At 49.6% G+C, this 25,049-nt stretch overlaps 1 protein-coding gene across 1 annotated transcript in view; it reads left to right on the forward strand.

Annotated features, from left to right (window-relative positions):
* ppm1e (protein phosphatase, Mg2+/Mn2+ dependent, 1E) overlaps positions 1–22,943 on the forward strand; it is a 178,939-nt gene extending 155,996 nt beyond the window's left edge. The window contains exons 3-7 of the mRNA XM_078225908.1: positions 12,865–13,064; positions 14,516–14,704; positions 16,365–16,508; positions 18,850–18,943; positions 21,988–22,943. Of these exons, the coding sequence (XP_078082034.1) occupies positions 12,865–13,064; positions 14,516–14,704; positions 16,365–16,508; positions 18,850–18,943; positions 21,988–22,943 (1,583 nt within the window). The remainder of the gene's footprint in view (positions 1–12,864; positions 13,065–14,515; positions 14,705–16,364; positions 16,509–18,849; positions 18,944–21,987) is intronic.
* Positions 22,944–25,049: the final 2,106 nt, after the last annotated feature.

The following is a 25,049-nucleotide window of genomic DNA, read 5'->3' on the forward strand; positions in this document are numbered from 1 at the left end:
CTTTGGGCAGGTTTTCTGGTCCCTGACCTCATGTTTCTTTATGTAGCCCAGTGTTAAATTGTGCTGATGATGTTTCTTGGAAGACCCATGGGACATCACAATTCATTAAAGGTGCCATATAAATTCAAGTTGTTGTTGAAAGAGTGGAGCGGAAGAGAGGGGTCTCGAGGACAGCATCTATCTAGAGTGACTAGTTACCTGGAACAAGGCACAAAAGCAGGCCATTTGGCCCAAACCAGTCCATGCCGGTGCTTATGCTCCACTCGAACCCCTTCCCATCTTTCCTCATTGGAATTGCTACTTCCCTAATATCCCCTTAAACACTCTGACACCATTCACCTCAACCATGCCTAGTAGCCCAGAGTTCCACCTCCTCACCAACCTCTGGGTAAAGAACGTTTTCCTGAATGTCCGATTATCTTATACTGATGGCTCTTGCCTACACTTGGGAACATTTTCCGAAGATTAAGACTGGCTGCATTTTGCTATCGTGTCACTAAGGCTACTTTCCAGTTAACACCACCCTCTTCGAGAGGAACCAGCAACTCAGCAGCGCCATCAGTGGCCAGTGTTGGAGCTGCACCTGGAGGGCATATCGATGGCCATACACTCAGGTAAGCAGGGTCTGGGAGCATTTGTTGCCCATCCCTAAATGCCCTTGAACTGAGTGTCTCGCTTGGCCTTTTCAAAGGCTGTTAAGAGTCAGCCACATTGCTGTGGCTCTGGAGTCACATGTAGGCCAGACCGGGTAAGGACGGCAGATTTCATGTGACATCCAAAGATGTGCGGGTTAGGTTGATTGGCCAGGTTAAAAAAAAAATTGCCCCTTCGAGTCTGCACATTCTCCTCGTGTCTGCGTGGGTTTCCTCCGGGTGCTCCGGTTTCCTCCCACAGTCCAAAGATGTGCGGGTTAGGTTGATTGGCCAGGTTAAAAATTGTCCCTGAGATGCGTAGTTAGAGGGATTAGCGGGTAAATATGTGGGGGTAGGGCCTGGGTGGGATTGTGGTCGGTGCAGACTCGATGGGCCGAATGGCCTCCTTCTGCACTGTAGGGTTTCTATGATTTCCTTCCCTAAAGGCCATTAGTGAACCAGATGGGTTTTCACAACAATTGATGGTTTCACGGCCACTGTTACTGAGGCCAGTTTTCGCTTCCAGATTTCATTAATCGGCCTCCTGTCTCTGGTCTACTTTCTACTTTCTGGGAATTGACGGATACCTTTTGATTTGATTTATTATTGTCACATGTATTAGTATACAGTGAAAAGTATTGTTTTTTGCGCGCTATACAAAGCATACCATTCATAGAGAAGGAAACGAGAGAGTGCAGAATGTAGTGTTACAGTCATAGCTAGGGTGTAGCGAAAGATCAACTTAATGCGAGGGAGGTCCATTCAAAAGTCTGACAGCAGCAGGGAAGAAGCTGTTCTTGAGTCGGTCGGTACGTGACCTCAGACTTTTGTATCTTTTTCCTGACAGAAGAAGGTGGAAGAGAGAATGTCCGGGGTGTGTGGGGTCCTTAATTATGCTGGCTGCTTTGCCGAGGCAGCGGGAAGTGTAGACAGAGTCAATGGATGGGAGGCTGGTTTGCGTGGTGGATTGGGTAGTCCATTTGAGGCCAATTTGTGGGCACTCTTCATATATGGTCTTGGTTTCCCAAGGCTCCACCCATGTGGTCACAGCCCCTAATTTGATTGGTAATGCCTCCTCGTTGGAAGGGAGAGGGGTGGGGTGGTGGATGGGGGGCGGGGGGGTGGTGGTGTCAGAGAAACATCCGGCAAAACAAGCCAGTCTGGATCCAGTGGGATAAGGGTCATGGCTAGGGTTAGAAACATAGAAGATAGGAGCAGGAGAAGGCCATTCGGCCCTTCGAGACTGTTCTGCCATTCATCATGATCATGGCTGATCAAAGAACAAAGAAAATTACAGCACTGGAACAGGTCCTCCAGCCCTCCAAGCCTGCACCGACCATGCTGCCCGACTGAACTAAAACCCCCTACCCTTCCGGGGACCATATCCCTCTATTCCCATCCTATTCATGTACTTGTCAAGACGCCCCTTAAAAAGTCACTATCGTATCTGCTTCCACTACCTCCCCCGGCAGCGAGTTCCAGGCACCCACCACCCTCTGTGTAAAAAACTTGCCTCATACATCTTCTTTAAACCTCGCCCCTCGTAATTGAGTTTTCTAAACCCAATAGCCTAATCCTGCTCTCTTCCCATAACCTTTGATCCCATTCGCCCCAAGTGCTATATCCAGCCGCCTCTTGAATACATTCAATGTTTTGGCATCAACTACTTCCTGTGGTAATGAATTCCACAGACTCACCACTCTTTGGGTGAAGAAATGTCTCCTCACCTCCATCCTAAATGGTCTACCCCGAATCCTCAGACTGTGACCCCTGGTTCTGGACTCCCCCACCATCGGGAACATCCTCCCTGCATCTACCCTGTCTAATCCTGTCAGAATTTTATAAGTCTCGATGAGATCCCCCTCTTCATTCGTCTGAACTCCAGCGAAAACAATCCTAACCTCGTCAATCTCTCCTCAAACATGGGTCCCACCACTGACACTCTGCGTTCCCAGGCTGGAGGTCAGCCCGGCATTGGGATCGGGGAGCCTGGATCTAACCCTCAATCCATGCTGGTTATAAAGTCCAGTGCAGTGAGTGAGGCAGTGTGTGACAGTAACTCTCCTCAGTCTCTCCGAGTTTAAGTGAGCTATAATTTACTCTATGATTGGAGTTGAGTGAGTGCCAAGCACACAGCTGGGGTGGCTTTCAATTAATTCAGCCGCATTTTCTTTGAAGAGTTTATTAAGCTGTGTGTATGGATTTCCCCTCAGAACCTCTCAATCAATGTTTAAAAAAAGAATTTTATTGAGACGAGTGAGCCGCCCGGGTGGTTTAGTAAGTGAGAGGCTGATCACTGTCCACGCCGGTCCCATCGTACAGCCTTAGCCAGCATCCTGAGGCACTGAGGCCAATTTTGAAGTTTCCTCCCTCTCCACCCTCCTCCCCTCCTCCACTCACTCACTCCCTCCTCCCCTCCCCCTCACTCACACCCTCCCTCCCTCCTTTGCTCATTCACTCCCTCACTCACACCCTTCTCCCCTCCTCTCCCTCCCCCTCCTCTCCCACTCTGCCTCCCTCCCTCCCTCTGCCTCCCTCCCTCTCTCCCTCCCCTCCTCCCTCACTCCCTGCTCTCCCTCACTCCCCTCTCTCCCTCCCCCATCCCTTTCCCCCTCTCTCCCTCCCTCTCCCCCCTCCTGCCCTCTCCCCCTCCCTCCCCTCCCTCACTCTCCCCCCCCTCCCTCCCTCTCCCCCCTCACTCCCTCCCTCGGCCTTGCTGCACTCTGCCTGAGTTGCAGTAACCAGCTGAAGGGCGAGATCATTCCCCTGTCATCGATTCCTCATCAATCGGCCGCTTCCATTTATTCAGTGAAGCATTGATCAGTTCCGACAGCGACAGTAAATAGTTCACCGTGACCTGCACATTCTGAGTGACCCTTTCAACCAGCCCCAGAGACAGCGAATGTCCTCCTGTTCCCCTCCCCCCACCCCAACACTTGCAGATGGCATTGTGCGGGGGGGAAGGTTTGGTACAGGGGGTATAATCATCTCAATTAGATCACTCTTTTAACTCCTAAATTGTGCTCAAATACAAGCCCAGTCTGTACAGCCTCACCTCAAACTCTAACTCTGGGCCGGCACGGTAGCACAGTGGTTATCACTGCTGCCTCACAGTGCCAGGGACCTGGGTTCGATTCCCGGCTTGGGTCACTGTCTGTGCGGAGTCTGCACGTTCTCCCCGTGTCTGCGTGGGTTTCCTCCGGGTGCTCCGGTTTTCTCCCACAGTCCGAAAGACGTGCTGGTTAGGGTGCATTGGCCGTGCTAAATTCTCCCTCAGTGTACCCGAACAGGCGCCGGAGTGTGGCGACTAGGGGATTTTCACAGTAACTTCATTGCGGTGTTAATGTAAGCCTTACTTGTGACGCTAATAAAATAAATGAATAAACCCTGTCCAGCTCGGGTGGGTCTGCACTGCACTCCCATCAAGGCCAACGGAACTTTCCGGAAATGTCCAGAACTGTACGCGGCATTCTGAATGCGGAGTCTGACCAGTGTATAACTGTGTGCGCTCCTTCCCAAATGGAGCTCAGTGCCACACGAGGGGAAGCTCAGTAAATACACACAGGGAAAGGAATGGAAAGCGACACTGCCAGTCAGAGGAAGCAACATGGGAGGAGGCTTGTGTGGAGCATGGGCAGCACATGGATCGGAGGAGGAACGGGTGAGGACTCTGGGTCTGTACTCGTTGGAGTTTAGAAGGATGAGGGGGGATCTTATTGAAACTTACAGGATACTGCGAGGCCTGGATAGAGTGGACATTGAGAGGATGTTTCCACTAGTAGGAAAAACTAGAACCAGAGGGCACAACCTCAGGCTAAAGGGACAATCCTTTTAAACAGAGATGAGGAGGAATTTCTTCAGCCAGAGAGTGGTGAATCTATGGAACTCTTTGCCGCAGAAGGCTGTGGAGGCCAGGTCATTGAGTGTCTTTAAGACAGAGATAGATAGGTTCTTGATTAATAAGGGGATCAGGAGTTATGGGGAAAAGGCAGGAGAATGGGGATGAGAAAAATATCAGCCATGATTGAATGGCGGAGCAGACTCGACGGGCCGAGTGGCCTAATTCTGCTCCTGTGTCTTATGGTCTTATCAGATGGGCTGAATGGCCTGTGTCTGTGCTGTAAATTCAGCAACATTCTCTGCAGCAATAAACAAAATGCAATCAATATTTCATAAGAATAGAATGCTGACAGAGTGATTTTAAAATGGGGATTATCTGATTATATCCCCTTACATTTCCAAAAGCAGAGAATGATCTATTGGAAGCGTTTAAGACAATGAAAGGTCAGGCAGAGGTAAGCATTGCCTTTGAATCATAGAAACCCTACAGTGTAGAAAGAGGCCATTCGGCCCATCGAGTCTACACCGACCACAATCCCACCCAGGCCCTACCCCCATATCCCTACATATTTACCCGCTAATCCCTCTAACCTACGCATCTCAAGACACTAAGGGGCAATTTTAGCATAGCCAATCAACCTAACCCGCACATCTTTGGACTGTGGGAGGAAACCGGAGCACCCGGAGGAAACCCACGCAGACACGAGGAGAATGTGCAAACTCCACACAGACAGTGACCCAAGCCGGGAATCAAACCCAGGTCCCTGGAGCTGTGAAGCAGCAGTGCTAACCACTGTGCTACCGTGCCGCCCTATTGATTAGGGAAGCGCACAGGAGGGAGCCTTAAGACTCGAGCCCGGCCATTTCAGGGCAAGTCAGGAAGCTTCCAACAAAGACTGCTAGAAATCTGGAACTCTCTCCCCAGAAAAATGGCTGAGCACGGAAGTGAACGGAAAATTCCAAACTGAGCTTGATAGTTGTCAAGCAAGGGGGATTATGGGTTTACAGAACCAAAGAGGGTAGATAACGGTCTGATAGAGATCAGCGATGATCTAACTGAATGGCAGAATGGGCTCGAGGGGCCGAATGGCCTCTTCCTTTGTGCATGTGGATCCATCTAATCTCACATGTTGGGGAGGTTCAGGGATTCATCGTCTTAGTTTCCCCTGAACAAGACAAGGGGAGATTGGCTGAAGTGAGTGTTTGTGTGTGTCTGTGCGTAGTGTGTGGTGTGTGTGTGTGAGTGAGTGGGTGTGCGGTGAACGTGTGCATGCATGTGTGCGGTGTGTGAGTACATGTGTACATGGTGTGTATGTGCGTGTGCGGTGTGAATGTGTGCGTGTTTGCAGGCTTGTACACGTGTTGTTAGTCAGATGCCACATTCTCTGATAGATGCAGCGCCATTTCCCGTACTGACCAGTACATGGGTGGCACTTAATCCACCAACAGTGTCACTGTTCGGGTCTAATCAACACTTTGGCAGCTCAGGTAGGAAGGTGAGACTGACCCCGTGACTGAGGTCGGGGGAGGGGGGAGGTCACAGAGAACCGCGAACAGTCTCAAGGACAAATTCCCAGGTCAAACAGCCCGTGCCTTGTTGCCTGGTAACCGGTTGTCAGTTCACAATGCGGCTTGTGTGAGGTAAGATGAAAAACGCTCCTTGTAGCTCTGATGCCAATTGTATTTCCTTCTCAAGGGCAAAGCCGTGTTTCAGGAGCCGGGAATGACTCAGTGCTTGCAATAAATGTGGTTAAAATGGAAAGGCAGGTTTGAAAGGAGGCAAGATGACAACAAAACACTGCAGTCCAGATGATGTCCTTTATTACAGAGAGGATGAGTCTGGGGGCGACTGGGAAAGGAGACAGTGACAGATGATTGTATTCCTACTGAGGTCGGTCTGTGTGACTGCGAGTCTTCTGCAGACGGTGTCCTCATTTCAGCTACAGAAGCCCTTGAACTTCTTTTTGTGCAGTTCCATTTAAAGTTCGGAGTAGATATCCAGCATTAGCACATTCAACATGGGAGAAACCTGGGTGACTGGTCAGGAGGGAGGGTGGGGGTGATGAAGGAGCCCCACTTTAACCCCTGCTCAATGACAGCACCAGCACTGTAACGGGGAAAAGCATTGTCATAGAGTCATAGAGGTTTACAGCATGGAAACAAGCCCCTCGGCCCAACTTGTCCATGCCGTTTTTTAAAAAACCCCTAAGCTAGTCCCAATTGCGCACATTTAGCCCATATCCCTCTATAGCCATCTTACCCATGTAACTGTCTAAATGCTTTTTAAAAGACAAAATTGTACCCGCCTCTACTACTACCCCTGGCAGCTTGTTCCAGACACTCGCCACCCTCTGTGTGAAAAAATTGCCCCTCTGGACCCATTTGTATCTCTCCCTTCTCACCTTAAACCTATGCCCTCTAGTTTTAGACTCCCTTACCTTTGGAAAAAGATATTGACTATCTAGCTGATCTGTGCCCTCATTATTTTATAGACCTCTAGAAGATCACCCCTCAGCCTTCTATGCTCCAGAGAAAAAAAGCCCCAGTCTATCCAGTCTCTCCTTATAACTCAAACCATCAAGTCCTGGTAGCATCCTAGTAAATCTTTTCTGCACTCTTTCTAGTTTAATAGTATCCTTTCTATAATAGGGTGGCCAGAATTGCACACAGTATTCCAAGTGTGGCCTTACCAAAGTCTTCAACAAGACATCCCAACTCCTATATTCAATGTTCTAACCAATGAAAGCAAGCGTGCTGAATGCCTTCTTCGCCACTCTGTCCACCTGTGACTCCACTTTCAAAGAGCTATGAACATGTACCCCTAGATCTCTTTGCTCTGTAACTCTCCCCAATGCCCTACCATTAACTGAGTAAGTCCTGCCCTGGTTCAATCTACCAAAATGCTCAGAAAAATGTAAGAAATAGGAGCTGGAAAAGGCCATTTGGCCCCTCAAGCCTGTTCCAGCATTCAACAAGATCAAAGCTGATCTCCTAGCTCAACTCCTACACTATCCCCTATCACTCTGTCCCCACTGAGCACAAAATCCTGCCCAGCCCAGCCTTGCAGATACTGAACTGAGCGTCCACAGCTCGCTGGAGAATTCACAACACTTCTCATTCCTGTACTAAAAGGCCAGCCCATTATTATGAGATTACATTAACACTGCAATGAAGTCACTGTGAAAATCCCCTAGTCGCCACACTCCGGCGCCTGTTCGGGTACACTGAGGGAGAACTTATCATGGCCAATGCTCCTAACCAACGTCTTTCAGACTGTGGGAGGAAACCGGAGGAAACCCACACAGACCATGGGGAGAACGTGCAAACTTCGCACCAACAGTGACCCAAGCCGGGAATTGAATCCCTGGCGCTGTGAGGCAGCAGTGCCAACCACTGTGCCAAAGAGGCGACTTGATCATATCTTAACGATCCTGAGGTGTATTGACCAGGTGGATATGGAGAGGATGTTTTGTCTTGTAGAAGAATCTAGAACTGGGGGGGTCACTGTTTAAAAATAAGGGGTCACTCATTTAAGACAGAGATGAGGACAGTTTTGTTCTCAGAGGGTGGTGAGTCTCTGGAACTCTCTTCCCCGAAAGGAAGGGGATGCAGAGTCTTTGAATATTTTAAAGGCAGAGCGAGATAGATTCTCGATTAATGAGGGGGTGAAAGGTAATTGGGGGTCAGTGGGACTGTGGGGTTAAGGTTACAATCAGATCAGCTGTGATCTTATTGAATGGCAGAACAGGATTGAGGGGCCGAGTGGCCTCCTCCTGCTCCTAATCCGTATGTTGGTATGTAATCCATGGAATTTGCTTGCAGGGAATGAGAGCAGAGTTCAGAAGGAGCTTTCCATTCAGCACCACAGGCGCTGATCTGATGAGTGGGTAACAGCCAGCCTAACTCTCTACTTCAAATACCATTCAGCTTGTTCAGTTCAGTCAGCCTGGATGAGATTCGTTTACGGGATGTGGGCGTCACTGGCTAGGCCAGCATTTGTTGCCCATCCCTATTTGCTCTTGCCAAGATGGTGGTGAGCTGCCTACTTGAATCGTTGCAGTCCGTGTGGCGTGGGTACACACACAGTGCCGTTACAGTGACAGTGAAGGATTGCCATTATAGTTCCAAGTCAAGTCAGGATGGTGTGGGGCTTGCAGGTGGTGGCGTTCCTCATGTATCTGCTGCCCTTGTCTTTCTAGGTGGTGGAGGTTGTGGGTTTGGAAGGTGCTGTCAAAGGAGGCTTGGTGAGTTGCTGCAGTGCATCTTGTGGATGGCGCACACGGTTGGTGGGGGGAGGGAGTGAAAGTTTAAGGTGCTGGATGGAGCACCAACAAAGGCTGCTTTGTTGATCATCTTGGGCAGACAAGTGGCAAGTAAGATTCACGCCACACAAATGCCAGGCAATGACCAATAAAAGACAATCTAACCACCACCCCTTGACATTCAATGGTGTTACCATCACTGAATCCCCCACTGTCAACATCCTTGGGGTTACCATTGACCAGAAACTCAACTGGACTCACCACATAAACACAGTGGCTACAAGAGCAGGTCAGAGGCTGCTAAAGTGCAAAGGGACTTGGGAGTCCTAGTCCAGGATTCTCTAAAGGTAAACTTGCAGGTTGAGTCCGTAATTAAGAAAGCAAATGTAATGTTGTCATTTATCTCAAGAGGCTTGGAATACAAAAGCAGGGATGTACTTCTGAGGCTTTATAAAGCACTGGTTAGGCCCCATTTGGAGTACTGTGAGCAATTTTGGGCCCCACACCTCAGGAAGGACATACTGGCACTGGAGCGGGTCCAGCGGAGATTCACACGGATGATCCCAGGAATGGTAGGCCTGACATACGATGAACGTCTGAGGATCGTGGGATTATATTCATTGGAGTTTAGGAGGTTGAGGGGAGATCTAATAGAAACTTACAAGATAATGAACGGCTTAGATAGGATGGACGTAGGGAAGTTGTTTCCATTAGCAGGGGAGACTAGGACGCGGGGGCACAGCCTTAGAATAAAAGGGAGTCACTTTAGAACAGAGATGAGGAGAAATTTCTTCAGCCAGAGAGTGGTAGGTCTGTGGAATTCATTGCCACAGAGGGCTGTGGAGGCCGAGACGTTGAGCGTCTTCAAGACAGAAATTGATAAATTCTTGATTTCTCGAGGAATTAAGGGCTATGGGGAGAGAGCGGGTAAATGGAGTTGAAATCAACCATGATTGAATGGTGGAGTGGACTCGATGGGCCGAATGGCCTTACTTCCGCTCCTATGTCTTATGGTCTTATGGAATTCTGCGATGAGTAACTCACCTCCTGACTCCCCAAAGCCTGTCCACCATCTACAAGGCACAAGTCAGGAGTGTGATGGAATACTCCCCACTTGCCTGGATGGGTGCAGCTCCAACAATACTCAAGAAGCTCGACACCATCCAGGACAAAGCAGCCCCGCTTAATTGGCACCACATCTACAAACATCCACTCCCTCCACCACTGACGCTCAGTAGCAGCAGTCTGTTACAAGATGCACTGCAGCAATTCACCAAAGATCCTTAGACAGCACCTTCCAAACCCACAACCATCTAGAAGGACAAGGGCAGCAGATACATGGGAGCACCACCACCTGCAAGTTCCCCTCTAAGCTACTCACCATCCTGACTTGGAAATATATCGCCATTCCTTCACAATCGCTGGGTCAGAATCCTGGAATTCCCTCCCTAATGGCATTGTGGGTCAACCCACAGCACATGGACTGCAGTGTTTCAAGAAGGCAGCTCACCACCTTCTCAAGGGCAACTAGGGATGGGCAATAAATGCTGGCCAGCCAGCGACGCCCATGTCCCACAAATGAATAAATAAAAATTTTGAGTGTTGTTGGAGTTGTATTTATACAGGCAGATGGAGGCTTACCCTTCACACTGCTGACTTGTACCTTGTGTTCAACAGTCAAATTAATAAATTCCAGTTTAAATGTAATGCCAGACACATATTTTAACTTATTGTCATTTAACCAATATTTGAAAGGGGGAAAAGTCCTATAAACAGAGGTAGCTTGCTGATTTGGAGAGAGGTGAAGAGCTGGATGCTGTTATCCACTGAAGTGTTGAACTGGGATAAAGAGGCTCTGGAGTTGCTGTGATCGGAGAGAAACATGATGCCTCCCGTTCTCAGTGACTGATATGACACAGCTGCTGACGAGAGAGCAGGTTAGGTTTCTGCACGATCGCTCCACGCTGCTTACTGACTCAGCTGTGTGTGCTCAGGCCCCCCCCCCCCCCTCCTTCCCCGCTATGAATGATTGATGTATAATACAGCACTCTGCAGGCTGGGTGAGACTGAGGGATCTTTTCCACTTCACCCTTCAGTAATTATTTATCCTGTGTGGAAATTGTATTGAGCAGTGAGTGGGGGAGGAAGCACTCCAGTTCAAATGTCCATTAACCCTTCCTGCGCCCCTGAGGAAAGCTCAGATAACCTTACCTCATTGTCGTGTGATGATTAAGGGCCGGCATTTATATAAAACTTTTGATGACCTCAGGACATTCCAAAGCACAATGAAGTGTGCAGTTGTAATGCAGGAACAGCGGCAGTTAATTTGTGCACAGCAAGCTCCCACAACCAGCGATGTGCTAATGACCAGATAGTCCGCATTGTGTGTGTTGATTGAGGGATAGATATTGACCAGGGAGAACGTGCCTGTTGTCCTGCGCAACAGGGGCCATGGATTATTTTACACCCACATGCAGGGGCACAAAGGGCCTCAGTTTGATATCTCACCGCATCCCCAACAGTGTGGCACTCCCTCTGGGAACATCAGCCTGGCTTTTGTGCTCCGGTCTCTGGAGCGGGGTTTGAACCCACAACCCTCTGGGTCAGAGGCGAGAGTGCTGCCCACTGAGCCACAGCTGACTCCTGGATTGTGAGCTGCACGATTGACATCTCCAGGTTCCTTGCTCAGTTTCTTTCCACCCAAGCACAGGTCGAACCTTGCTCAGTTACCTCCTGCTTCTTGACTGATGTTAGAACAAAGAACAGTACGGCACAGGAACAGGCCCTTCGGCCCTCCAAGCCCATGCCAATCATGATGCCCTAACTAAACGGTTAGTGGGACGGCACAGTGGTTAGCTTCACAGCGCCAGGGACCCGGGTTCGATTCCCAGCTTGGGTCACTGTCTGTGTGGAGTTTGCACGTTCTCCCCGTGTCTGCGTGGGTTTCTTCCGGGAGTTCCGCTTTCCTCCCACAGTCTGAAAGACGTGCTGGTTAGGTGCATTGGAACTCTTTGCCGCAGAAGGCTGTGGAGGCCGGGTCATTGAGCGTCTTTAAGACAGAGATAGATAGGTTCTTGATTAATAAGGGGATCAGGGGCTATGGGGAAAAAGCAGGAGAATGGGGATGAGAAAAATATCAGCCATGATTGAATGGCGAAGCAGACTCGACGGGCCGAGTGGCCTAATTCTGCTCCTATGTCTTATGGTCTTATGTCTTATGCATTGGCCATACAAATTTCTCCCTCAGTGTACCTGAACAGGCGCCAGAGTGTGGCGACTAGGGGATTTTCACAGTAACTTCATTGCAGTGTTAATGTGAGCCTATTTGTGACTCTAATAAATAAAGTTTTAAAACTTTTTAACGAAAATCCGTATCTCCCGATTCATGGACCCATCCAGAAGCCTCTTCAATATAATTTTCTGTTCCCTGACCTTTTCTCTCAACATCTCAGCTCGTTCAGGTCAAAGTGACGGAGACCGTTGCCCAATGGGCCAGCATAGGCAGGATGGGGCTGAATGGCCTCCGGCTGTACTCTAGCAATCTAACATTCTATGATTAATAGCAGGGGATTGACTTTTGCAGAGAATGATCAGCATTTGGAATTGACTTTGAGAATGGGGGGGCATGGTGGCCCAGTGGTTAGCACTGCTGCCTCACAACACCAGGGACCCGGGTTCAATTCTGGGCTTGGGTCACTGTCTGTGTGGAGATTGCACGCTCTCCCCATGTCTGCATGGGTTTCCTCTGGATGCTCCAGTTTCCTTCCACAGGAAGACATGCTGGTTTGGTGGATTGACCATGGTAAATGTGTGGGGTTATGGGGATAGGACTGAATGGCCTCCTTCTGCACTGTGGGGATTCTATGAATAGTGGAATCTCACCATTTAAGCACCTCTGGATGAATGAGTTAAGATGGGCCGAATGGCCCTCCCATCAAAAGCGATCTTGTGATATCCTAAAGCAGGTAGCAACTCCCTCAACGTCTGTTATCAGGGAAAGCGCAGTTTGCTATTGAGCATCAGAGCACGTTCGTTTCCTCAGATGGAAGTCTGTTTTTGATTGTGATGCTACCTTTCTCCATGTTGAGTGTAGAAGAGATTTGAATGGATTGGCCTTTGTGTTCTTGCAGAGTTTGACTCGACAAGGTTGTCTCGAATGGTGTTCACCAAACTCCACGAGGTTTGCTGCAGCTGGGTGAAAGATCTGCCACTCACTCGAAGGACGCACCCCTATTTCGAAACGTCCATCCACGCCATCAAAAACATGCGCAGGAAGATGGAGGACAAACATGTTTGTCTGCCGGATTTCAACACCCTCTTCAATCTGGAGGTAAGTGACAGCTACAGGTCTCAATGTATGCTGTGGACCCCAAGCTGAGCATCCTGTAGGATCCCTACAGTGCAGAAGGAGACTGTTCGAGAGCATCCCACCCTATCCCTGTAACCCCACGTATTTACCCCACTAATGACGCCACAGTGGTTAGTTGGCACTGCTGTCTCACAGCGCCAGGGACCCGGGTTCAATTCCTGGCTTGGGTCACTGTGTGGAGTTTGCACACTCTTCCCATGTCTGCGTGGGTTTTCTCTGGGTGCTCCGGTTTCCTCCCACAGTCTGAAAGACGTGCTGGTTAGGGTGCATTGGCCGTGTTAAATTCTCCCTCAGTGTACCTGAACAGGCGCCGGAGTGAGGCGACTAGGGGATTTTAACAAGTTACTTCTTTGCAGTATTAATGTAAGCCTGCTTGTGACACCAATAAATAAACGTAATCCCCCTAAATTACACATCTTGGGAGACTGAGGGGCAATTTAGCAATTTAGGTTTCCTCCCACAGTTCAAAGATGTGCGGGTTAGGTGGATTGGCCGTGCAAAATTGCCCCTTAGTGTCAAGGGGACTAGCTAGGGTAAATACATGGGGTTATGGGGATAGGGTCTGGGTGGGATTGTGGTCGGTGCAGACTCGATGGGCCGAGTGGCCTCCTTCTGCACTGTAGGGATTCTATGATTTTACGGAACTCACAGCCAGAGAGCTAACACTGATCCACTGCTGCCCCTCTCAGTTACCCCTTTATTCAGACAGTAATTCAGAACAGAACGTGACCCAGATACGAGGCAGGGAACTCTGCTGACTCACACTTGGTGAAGATCTGACAGTAACAGCTGTCACCAGCAGAATGTCTCATTGCAAAAACCCCCTCCTTCATCAATCTCTCCGTCTAAACCAGGGCTATTGCCAACTGCCAGGCTGAGTGGGGCCATGGGGAGAAGAGGGGTCACTCATTAGCCAATTATTTTAATCGTATGATTTAATGTGATTTATTATTGTCACGTGTATTAGTATACAGTGAAAAGTATTGTTTCTTGCGCACTATACAGACAAAGCATACCGTTCATAGAGAAGGAAAGGAGAGAGTGCAGAATGTAGTGTTACAGTCATAGCTAGGGTGTAAGAAATTGCATTAAAGCATTGTTAGTGAGTTTAAAAGAGTTAGAATGAAGTTTTAGAAGCATAGAACAAGAGTAAAAGATAGAATTAGAAGGTATGCTGGGCACAGCTTGCAAGAAGTCGCCTCGCTCCGGTGCCATCTTGGGGCGAATGGTTTGCGCGATGGTCTGGGCTGACTGAATGTATTGCTGTTTGTGGGATCTTTCTCTGCACACCGAGACATTTCCTAAGGGGACCAGACTTGGGAAAAGATAAAGCACCTCATTGGCTGTTAGTTGTTTTGTGAAATACAAGAACCTTCTCTGCCTTTCCGGAACTTTCCTCTTTCTCTCGCCAGGATCAGGAGGAGCAGTCATTTTTCGCTGTGTTTGATGGGCACGGAGGGGTAGACGCCGCAATCTACGCCTCCATCCACCTCCACGTGAACCTGATGCGACAGGAAATCTTCCAACACGACCCGGCTGAGGCACTGTGCCGCGCTTTCCGCCTCACAGATGAACGATTTGTCCAGAAAGCCGCCAGAGAGGTTCGTCCCCGACTCCCGGCCAAGCGCCAACTTCCAAACCCCCCCCCACCGTCTCCCGGGAAAACCCCCCCACCGACTCCCAGGAAAACCCTCGGCCGACTCCCGGGAAATCCCCCGCCGAGCGCCGACTTCCAAAACCCCCCTTTCGAGCCCCGACTCCCAAGAAAGAACCTCCACCGACTCCCGGGTAAACCCTCGGCCGAATCCCGAAAACCGAGCGCCGACTCCTGGGAAAGCCCCACCGAACGGCAGGGGCTCAGCTCCGGGACTGAGGGGCCCCAGACATTCATTCCCAGACCCCCCACACCCCAATACAAAACCCCCCACATACCCTCTTTCCCACATGCAACCCCCCCCCCCCCCCCACACACCCCTCACATACTCCCCCCACACGCTCCCCCCACCTCCCACTCTTCCCGTTGCTCCAGTTGGGATCAGTAATGTGCACACTGCGAGGGAACTGGGTCTGGAATTGAGCTCTTATACCTGGGGCAATGAGTCGATGTGACGTTAGCTCAACCTGTCAACTGATGTAGCACCCAGGAAATTCTGGGTGCCGCAGACAGGGTGGCCATTCGTCCTGTCACGTCTGTTCTAGCTTTTTGAATGTGCAGCACCACCTAGTCCCAGAGCTCCAGCTTCTCCCCCGATTACCCTGCAAGCCACTCCTCTTTATCCTACATTGTCCAATCACGTTTCATGGTTCCACCATCCCTGTCAGAGATGCGTTCCTGATCTTAACTCTCTTCAGTGAAGAGCTTCTTCATTTCCTTCTTCTCCAATTCTTCTGCCAATTATTTGAAGTCTCTGGTTGGCGACCTGCAGTTGAAATAGTTTCTCCCTACTTTCTTGAGACCCCTGTTTCATTTTGAATCCCTGTTTGTCTTCCCCAGAACTGTCTCTGCTGTGAGGAGAGCAATGCTAGTTCCTCCAATCTCTGGACATAACCGAGGTCCCTCCAGTTTTCTCTGTCCATTCATTCCAGTGAAAACTATTGTTGCAATTAGAAACTTGAGGGTTCTTTCTATCATAGAATCCCTACAGTGCAGAAGGAGGCCATTCAGCCCATCGAGTCTGCACCGACCACAATCCCACCCAGGCCCTATCTCCGTAACCCCATGCATTTACCCTGCTAATTCCCCTGACACTAAGGGGCAATTTAGCATGGCTAATGCACCTAACCAGCACGCCTTTCGGACTGTAGGAGGAAACCGGAGCACCCGGCGGAAACCCACGCAGTCACGGGGAGAATGTGCAAACTCCACACAGACAGTGATCCAAGCTGGGAATCTGGGACTGTGAGGCTGCAGTGCTAACCACCATGCCGCCCTATCCACCAATGGTTTCCATTAGTAAAGGGGGAAATTTCTCCTCTCTCCCCATGCTCCAACCTGATAACCTGATTCCCCCCCCCCCCCCCCCCGGCCACCCCCCCCCCCCCCCCCCCCCACCAGTCTGTTTCATTCTGCTGGCCGCCCCTGAGCATTATCCCGTACAGAGCACCACGAGACAATGGGAAGGTTCAGAGATTTGGAGGGAGTGGAAGACAGTCTGAAATTACCGCTATCTGCTCATTTCTGTGGAGGTTAGGGAGAAATTTCTCCCCACGTGAGGTTTTAATAAAGCACAGACAGATATGTCTCCTTCTCATTGTTCTTAGAACCTGCGATGTGGAACAACAGGCGTTGTGACTTTCATGCGAGGGAACATGCTTCACGTGGCCTGGCTGGGCGACTCCCAGGTGATGTTGGTACGGAAAGGCCAGGCAGTGGAACTGATGAAACCTCACAAACCAGACAGAGAGGTGAGTGCTCAACAGTGTCACAGTGTCAGTCATTTCACTTCTGTACAGGGATGAATCCTAGAATCCCTACTGCACAGAAAGAGGCCATTCAGCCCATCGAGTCTGCACTGACAACAATTCCACCCAGGCCCTATCCCTGTAACCCTCCATACTTACCCTTATAATCCCTCTGACACTAAGGGCAATTTAGCACGGCCAATCAATCTAACCTACACATCTTTGGACTGTGGAAGGAATTCGGAGCACCCGGAGGAAACCCACACAGACACGGGGAGAACGTGCAAACTCCGGACAGACAGTGACCCAAGCCGGGAATTGAACCCGGGTCCCTGGCGCTGTGAGGCTAACCACTGTGCCATCGTTTTTGAGTTGAGAGGTGCTGGGTTTCCCACTCGCGGAGACTTGAGCCCACAATCCTTGCCATCACGTCAGTGCAGTACGCAGGTGGTGCCACATTGCTGGAGTAGCTGTCTTTCAGATGAGATGTTAAAGCGAGGCCCAGTCTGCTCTCCCAGGTGAATGGAACAGGCCCTGTGGTCATTGCTTTGAAGGAGAGCCGAGGTTTCATCCCCAGTGTCTTCACTAACAGAAACCACAAACCCTGTTACCCTGAACGGGGGCTGGACTCACATAGGATGGATGTTATTGCAGCTTACGGTCCTAGTGAGAGACCCAGACTCACACAGAAGAGGACAGCAGTGACAGGAATTCCTGCCACATAAGGTCATGGAGCAGGAGTAGGCCATTCAGCCCCTCGAGCTTCCTGCACTCCACCATTCAGTAAGATCTTGGCTGATCTGGCTGTGGCCTTAACAACACTTTCCTACCTGCCCTCATGGCCCTTGACTCATTTGTCAATCAAAAATCAAACTCAGTCCTGAATATATTCAGTGACCCAGCCCTCCACTGCTCTCTGAGGGAGAGAATTCCCTCTGAGAGAAGAAATTCCTCCTCATCTCTGTCTTAAATGAGAAACCCCTCATTTCAAAACTGCGCCCGGGTTCTGGAGTCCTCACAAGGGGGAAACATCCTCTCAGCATCCATCCTGTCAAGACCCCTTCAGAATCTTGTTTTAATAAGATCACCTCTTCTTCTTTAGGGGCGGCACGGTGACACAGTGGTTAGCACTGCTGCCTCACCGCGTTAGGGACCTGGGTTCAATTCCGGCCTCAGGTAAGTTTGCATGTTCTCCCCACGTCTGCATGGGTTTCCTCCGGGTGCTCTGGTTTCTTCCCAGACTCCAAAGATGTGCAGGTTAAGTTGGCTGGCAATGCTAAATTGCCCCTTAGTGTCAGGGGGATTAGCAGGATAAATATGTGGGAGTACGGGGGGGGGGGTGGGACTGTTGTCAGTGCTGGTTCGATGTACCGAATGATTTCCTTCTGCACTGTTGATTCTATGACTCTTCTAGACTCTAATGAGTAAAGGCCCAACCTGCTTCAGCTCTCCACATAAGACAACTCCTTCGTCCCAGGAATTAGTCTGCACCCTCTTTGAGTTGCTTCCAAAGGAAGAATATCCCTCCTGAAGTAAGGAGACCAAGACTGCAGTCTCACCAATATGTCCTGTACGTTTGCCTTGCTTGCCTCTCCCAACCATCTTCAAGCAGTTTAACATGTTTTTATTGAAGCTGGTTTATTCCAATTTGAGTTGCCAAGGTTTCAGATTACATGGTCCAGTTTTTGGCACTGGAAATTTCTAGAACATGGAGTGTCAAGAACAGGTGAAGTCTTGAGGGTTAACATGCAGGGAATTGGATCAGGACACTGAGATATAATTCGCTTCTTATCCAAAGTTATATTTCTTGTCTTTACTTTAAATCTGTTATAAATTCCTATTTGGTTATTTATAATGGTCATTCCCTATGTAAATGCGTCACACTGTAATGATACCCTCCTACCAGTGGTGGAGCTGCTGGTGGGAAAGTGTAACAACAGCTCATCATATTTACATGACAGTTCTCATTATAAATGAAGAGATAGGAGTTATGTCAGGAAGTGCGTGGTTCAATAAGATTTTTAAAAATACCTCACGAAGGTTAAAAACAGGACACAGAAAAATCTTTTTTTTAAAGTTGGCCTGTTTCCTCATATTTCTTGTTCTGGCATGCTGTAATTTTCCAACTCCCAGAAAGATACAATGGGGTGAATCCCTTAGCACATTCTCTAATTTTCACCCAGATGTTAACTCAGTGATGGAGCATCCAGACAGGAACAACTCCAGTTGAAAGGCAAATGCACATCAAAACTTCCCACCGTAACTGGATCAAAGAGCTTAACCAAATGTCTCAGCCCGGCTGCTCCATTTTTGCTGACTTGTTCTTCCCTTTTCTATCCCTCAGGATGAAAAGCAGCGGATTGAGGCACTTGGAGGTTGTGTGGTGTGGTTCGGGGCTTGGAGAGTCAATGGAAGCCTTTCTGTCTCCAGAGCCATCGGTGAGGTTTTTGCAGGAACCTGGCTCTCTGTCCACATGTCACAAGGACACAGCACCTGGACCCTCATTACATTCAATCCACAGCACAGAATGAGGCCATTCAGCCCATCTGGTCCATGTCAGTGTTTATACTCCACACATACCTTCTCTCACCCAACTTCATCTCCCCCCATCAACATTATCCTTCTGGTCCTTTCTCCCTCATGTGTTTCTCTGGCTTCCCCTTGAATGCATCTATATTACAGGTCTCAGCCACTCCCTGTGGGAGTGAGTTCCACTCTCTCCCCACTCTCTGGGTAAAGAGGTTTCTCCCGAATTCCCCATTGGATTTATTGGATCTTATATTGATGGCTCCTGATTCTGGTCTTGGCCACAAGTGGAAACATCCAGCATGGTCCACTCTGCCAAATTCCTTTATCATCTCAGAATCATAAAGATCTCTATCAGATCACTCTGCAGCTTTCCTGATCAGATCAACCGCTTAGAAATGATATCTGTGTAAATCTTTGCACCTGCTCCAACACCTCCATATCCTTTTTATCAATATGGAGATCAGAGCTCTTCACTGTGCTCTGTGCCACCCAGTGACACAGTGTGGACCATTCACTGGGTGCTTCCACCTGCCTCCACCCACTCATTTTCCAGGATTTTCCCAGTTGTGTGGTTTAGTTCAGTTGTCCTGTGAGGATTCCCAGACTTTGGCTTAAAGCAGGAAACCTGCTCGCGTCGGATTCCTGTATCTGATGAACACAAAATCTAGGAGCAGGAGTAGGCCGTCTGGCGCCTCGAGCCTGCTCCACCATTCAATAAGATTATGGCTGATCTTTTCGTGGACTTAGCTGCACTTACCCACCCAAATGAGGGTGACAAGGTGTGAACCCATGGACTGTAGCCTTTACCCTGATTGTGAAAGCTTCATATCCTGACCCTACAGAGCGGGACAGTGCGATTTATCAGCTGAATTGTAATTGAAACATAAAGTCTGTCTGGTTTTGAATAAGCTTGCGATCTGTGTGTCAGTCTCAGCCATGGAAGATTGTGGATTCCATCAGTCAGGAAGATTGTGGATTTAAGCCCTACTCCAAAAACTATGGCCTCATAATTCAGCCTGGCACACTCAGTGCATTACTGAGGGTGTCCACTGCTGTTGGAGGTGCCGTTCTTCAAATGAGACATTAAACCAAGATAAAATATCCCACTGCATTCATGGAGAGTGAGCAACAGAATTCTCCCAATCATCCTTTATCCCTGAGGGCACCACAGTGGTTAGCACGGCTGCCTCACAGCTCCAGGGACCCTGGTTCGATTCCCAGCTTGGGTCACTGTCTGTGCGGAGTCTGCACGTTCTCCCCGTGTCTGCGTGGGTTTCCTCCGGGTGCTCCGGTTTCCTCCCACAGCCCGATAGACATGCTGGTTAGGTGCACTGGCCATGCTAAATTCTCCCTCAGTGGAGGCGGGATGCTTTAAAAAGTACCTGGATGAGTACTTGGCACGCCATAACATTCAAGGCTATGGGCCAAGTGCTGGCAAATGGGATTAGGTGGGCAGCAAGAAGTTTAACAACACCAGGTTAAAGTCCAACAGGTTACCAAACAGTGTGGCCTTTGCTACCAAATAAACCTGTTGGACTTTAACCTGGTGTTGTTAAACTTCTTACTGTGTTTACCCCAGTCCAACGCCGGCATCTCCACATCATTAGGTGGGCAGGTCAGGGCATTCCATGCGTTGGTGCAGACTCGATGGGCCGAAGGGCCTCTTCTGCACTGTGGTATTCTGTGATTCTGTATCTGACCAGGCACTGGAGTGTGGCGACTGGGGGATTTTCACAGTAACTTCATTGCGGTGTGAATGTAAGCTTACCTGTGACACTAATAAATAAACTTTAAACTTGAGCTGCATTGTCACATTCCTGTTTGTGGGAACTTGCAATGCATAACTTGGCTGCTGCTTTTCCCCTTATTACGAGTTCAAAAAAAGTACACAATTGGCTGTAAAACACGTGCTGAGATTGTCAAAGGCATAGAAAGTGTAGAGAAGGCCCTTCAGCCCATCACATCTGTGCTGGTCCAAAACAACCTGTGTACAGTTCTGGTCACCCTATTATAGAAAGGATCTTATTAAACTAGAAAGGGTGCAGAAAAGATTTACTAGGATGCTACTGGGACTTGATGGTTTGAGTTATAAGGTGAGGCTCGATAGACTAGGACTTTTTTCCCCGAAGGCTTAGGGGTGATCTGATAGAGGTCTATAAAATAATGAGGGGCACAGATCAGCTCAGTAGTCAATATCTTTTCCCAAAGGGGCGGCACGGTAGCACAGTGGTTAGCACTGCTGCTTCACAGCTCCAGGGTCCCGGGTTCGATTCCCGGCTCGGGTCACTGTCTGTGTGGAGTTTGCACATTCTCCTCGTGTCTGCGTGGGTTTCCTCCGGGTGCTCCGGTTTCCTCCCACAGTCCAAAGATGTGCGGGTTAGGTTGATTGGCCAGGTTAAAAATTGCCCCTTAGAGTCCTGGGATGCGTAGGTTAGAGGGATTAGCGGGTAAATATGTGGGGTGGGATTGTGGTCGGTGCAGACTCGATGGGCCGAATGGCCTCCTTCTGCACTGTAGGGTTTCTATGATTTCTATGAAAGGAAGGGGAGTCTAAAACTAGAGGGCATAGGTTTCAGGTGAGAGGGGAAAGATACAAAAGGGTACAGAGGAGCAGTTTTTTCACACACAGAGGGTGGTGAGTGAATGGAACGAGCTGCCAGAGGCAGTATTAGAGGCGGGTACAATTTTGTCTTTTAAAAAGCATTTAGACAGTTACATGGGTAAGATGGGTATAGAGGGATATGGGCCAAACGCGGGCAATTGGGACTAGCTTAGTGGTTAAATAAAAAAGGGCGGCATGGACAAGTTGGGCCGAAGGGCCTGTTTCCTGCTGTAAATTTCTATGACTCTAATGACCCATTTCTCCTGTCACTGCAAGGGAAAGGGTCAGAAATGTAAGCTTTTTCTTCCTGGTTCCTGTATGTTTAACCGTGTTGTACTCTGATTATCCCAGGTGATGCCGAACACAAGCCGTATATCTGTGGCGAGGCCGACAGTGACTCCACGGTGCTGGATGGAACTGAGGACTACCTCATCCTGGCCTGCGATGGCTTCTATGACACCATGGAGCCTGAGGAGGCGGTCAAGGTGGTAGCTGATCATCTGAAGGAGAACAATGGTGACAGCAGCATGGTGGCCCACAAGCTGGTGGCCTCTGCCCGCGACGCCGGCTCCAGTGACAACATCACGGTAATCGTGGTCTTCTTGCGTGACCTCAGTGCTGCCGCGGAAGACGAGGAAGAGGCCAACGGCGACTCTAAATGGACGGGCAACTCGTTCGACGGTGCCCAGGGAGACGGCGGAGACGATAAGGAGAATCGAGGGGACTACCATGGCCCCCGATCGCTGCCCCAATATGGAACCGCCTCGGAGCTGGCTCAAGATACGCGAGAAGACTCGCTCACTGACAGAACTAGCCTCACTTTGGGCCCCCAAGCTGTTGTCCTCCCGCCGGTGGCCAGTGCCAAGGAATTACCTCTGACACAGTGCAGACCAAAGAGGCCTGAGGTGTCCCACGTGGGACCAGCACGTTCCACCCTGCGGGAACGCCGGGACTTTGCGCCAGACGAGGCCCGGCATCGGAAGCCTCCCCCTGTGGGTCGGATAAGAAAGCAGGGCCGAGCGGAGAGACCGACCCCCCGCTATTCCGGAAGCCAGCGAGACCCCTGGGGTGCCTCCTGCAAGGAGAGGCAGCAAGGACAGCGGTCAGCTGGGCAGCCAGAGCACCGCGCACTGCTCCTCACCCGAAGGGCTGGAGGCAAAACCACAAGGAATCACAAAGGGTCGACACACCAACCACTGTGGCAGAGAGAAGTTGGTGGTATATGCCGCTCAGGGGGCATGGCTCCCAACAGTTGGCATGGGAGAATGCCAATGAGTTTACATGGCTTCTGTCTACTTCAACAGTAACACTTTCACGTAGCGTTCCCCCCTGTTACTAGACCGGAGTTCTCAACACAAAGCTCCCTTCTTCCTAGACAATCCTCACCTCACTAGCTTACGAATAAATCAATTAAATAGTCTTCATGTCATCTTATATTCCGGCCTAGGCAAAGTAGCTGAAGCCTATAACAGTAAGCCATGCCGCCCAGGAAAGATGATATCTTAACTGGTTTCTGTAGACTGAGCTGTCTTCACTCTGACATTTGCCTCCAAGGATACCACTCAACTGTATTGAATCCCCAAAGCTCCCCGGTAGGGCTGACAGTGACTGGATAGCCAGGTTGGGAAGTGGGTGGAGGTTGAGGGGCACGGGGAAGGCAAGATTTGTGTAGTATCTTCATCTACCCGTCCAACCTAAACACATGTTGGAGTATCTGACTGGCCCTCATGACTAAGAGCTCCCTTTGACACCATCTCATTTTAAATCAAATTCACGTGCATCGCTGGCTGTGCTGGTCCCTCGTCACAACTCGTAGAAGGAGGTGAGACCTCTTCAACCGCTGGTAATGCCTTTGAGGCAACGGCCACTCATGAGCCATCCTCACTGGAATTGAACTGGAGCAACTTATAGGGCAAGGATGGCAGATTTGCATCCTCAACAGCCAGTTCAGCGGCTGCATGGGCAAGTTGGTTTCTTATTCCCTGAATTGAATTCATATTCCTGATGGCACAGTTTGAACTCACTCTCTCAATTCAGAGTCTATGACTCTGGGTTACTGGTCTGGTAACATAACCATTACACCAGCATACATTTGAGAGTGCACTCCCTTGGTCTGATATATCAACCTCACCCCCGGGCCTCCCAACCCTTGTCTACCCTCTCCACGGTTGGGTCTCCTATTCTGGGCTGTCCCCAGCAGGTCTGGTGGATGACTCTTACATCCTCCCCATCCCAGTCCCCGAACAATCGCCCTAATCTCCCCATCTCAGACCTGAGTTGTGGCCGTGGTGCGATGGCCGCAGGAGATTCACCCCCCCCCCCCCCCCCCCCCCATGGCGAGGTGCCTGACCTGCGCTCAGATTTACCCTCAGTCGAAGAGGGTGGGGGAAGGGTGCAGAGCTGGGCTCGACCAAGGGAAGTAAGTCCCCTGGGAGTGGGAAGAAACAGTGTGTGAAAGTGAATATCTCAGTTTACAGAACTCATTAAACTGCAGTAACTGTGATTTCACTGATAATAGGTTAAACGTATTTATGTGACTTTGGCTGTAGAATTTATTCAAAGCAAATCAAATCCGTGTGGCTAAGGCTCTCAACCTAATTATTCCTATACCTATAATAGGCTCTCCTTAAACTAAAAACACTTGTAATAGTTACATATTGAATGGTAGTCCTGGCATCATAAACACCGCATAAATTAGAACAGTCATCAGGACCCCCCCCCACTAAGTACTGACAGTAGCAACCCCTGGTAGCTAGTTACAATTTATAAAATATCTCCTTCTCAACAAACTAAAGGTAGTTCTGTAAGACATGTATGATGCATTAGTAGTTTTTTGGTCTGATTATATACCTGTACTGGTACCCATGCAAGTCTGATTATGAAGCTGGGCTGGTCCACTATACGGCTGGAACCTGTGCCACTGCTGATAGGAGTCTGACTGTATCAGCTCACCTGTACTGGTCACCTGTAGCAATCCAGCCATTCACCTGGGCTGACGCTGGTATGTTTGTACATCTATTTGGCGTTTCTGGTCTTACTGGAACCCAAGAGTGCTTCCAGCATCATGATGATATACCTGTACAGGTGCCTGTGATGGTATGACACTACCTGCCGGGATGTGTACCCTGTGCTGCTGCTTAGCAGTCTGATTGCATAAGTATCTGCACACATACCAACTGTACACCTTCAGCAGTTTGGCAATGCTGCTCCAATTGTGCACCTGTACTGCTGCCTGTAGTTGTATAGATACTGCCCACAACTGTAGCAGTTCGATTGTACACCTGTACTGGTGCCTGTAATTGTATGGATATTGAGTACAACTGCAGCAGTTTGACTGTACAACTGAACTGGTGCTTGTAGTTGTATAGATACTGACTACTGCTAGCAGTTCGACTGTACAGCTGAACAGTGCC

This window comes from Mustelus asterias, chromosome 12 (genome assembly GCF_964213995.1).
Source record: "Mustelus asterias chromosome 12, sMusAst1.hap1.1, whole genome shotgun sequence".
Taxonomy (NCBI): Eukaryota; Metazoa; Chordata; class Chondrichthyes; order Carcharhiniformes; family Triakidae; genus Mustelus; species Mustelus asterias.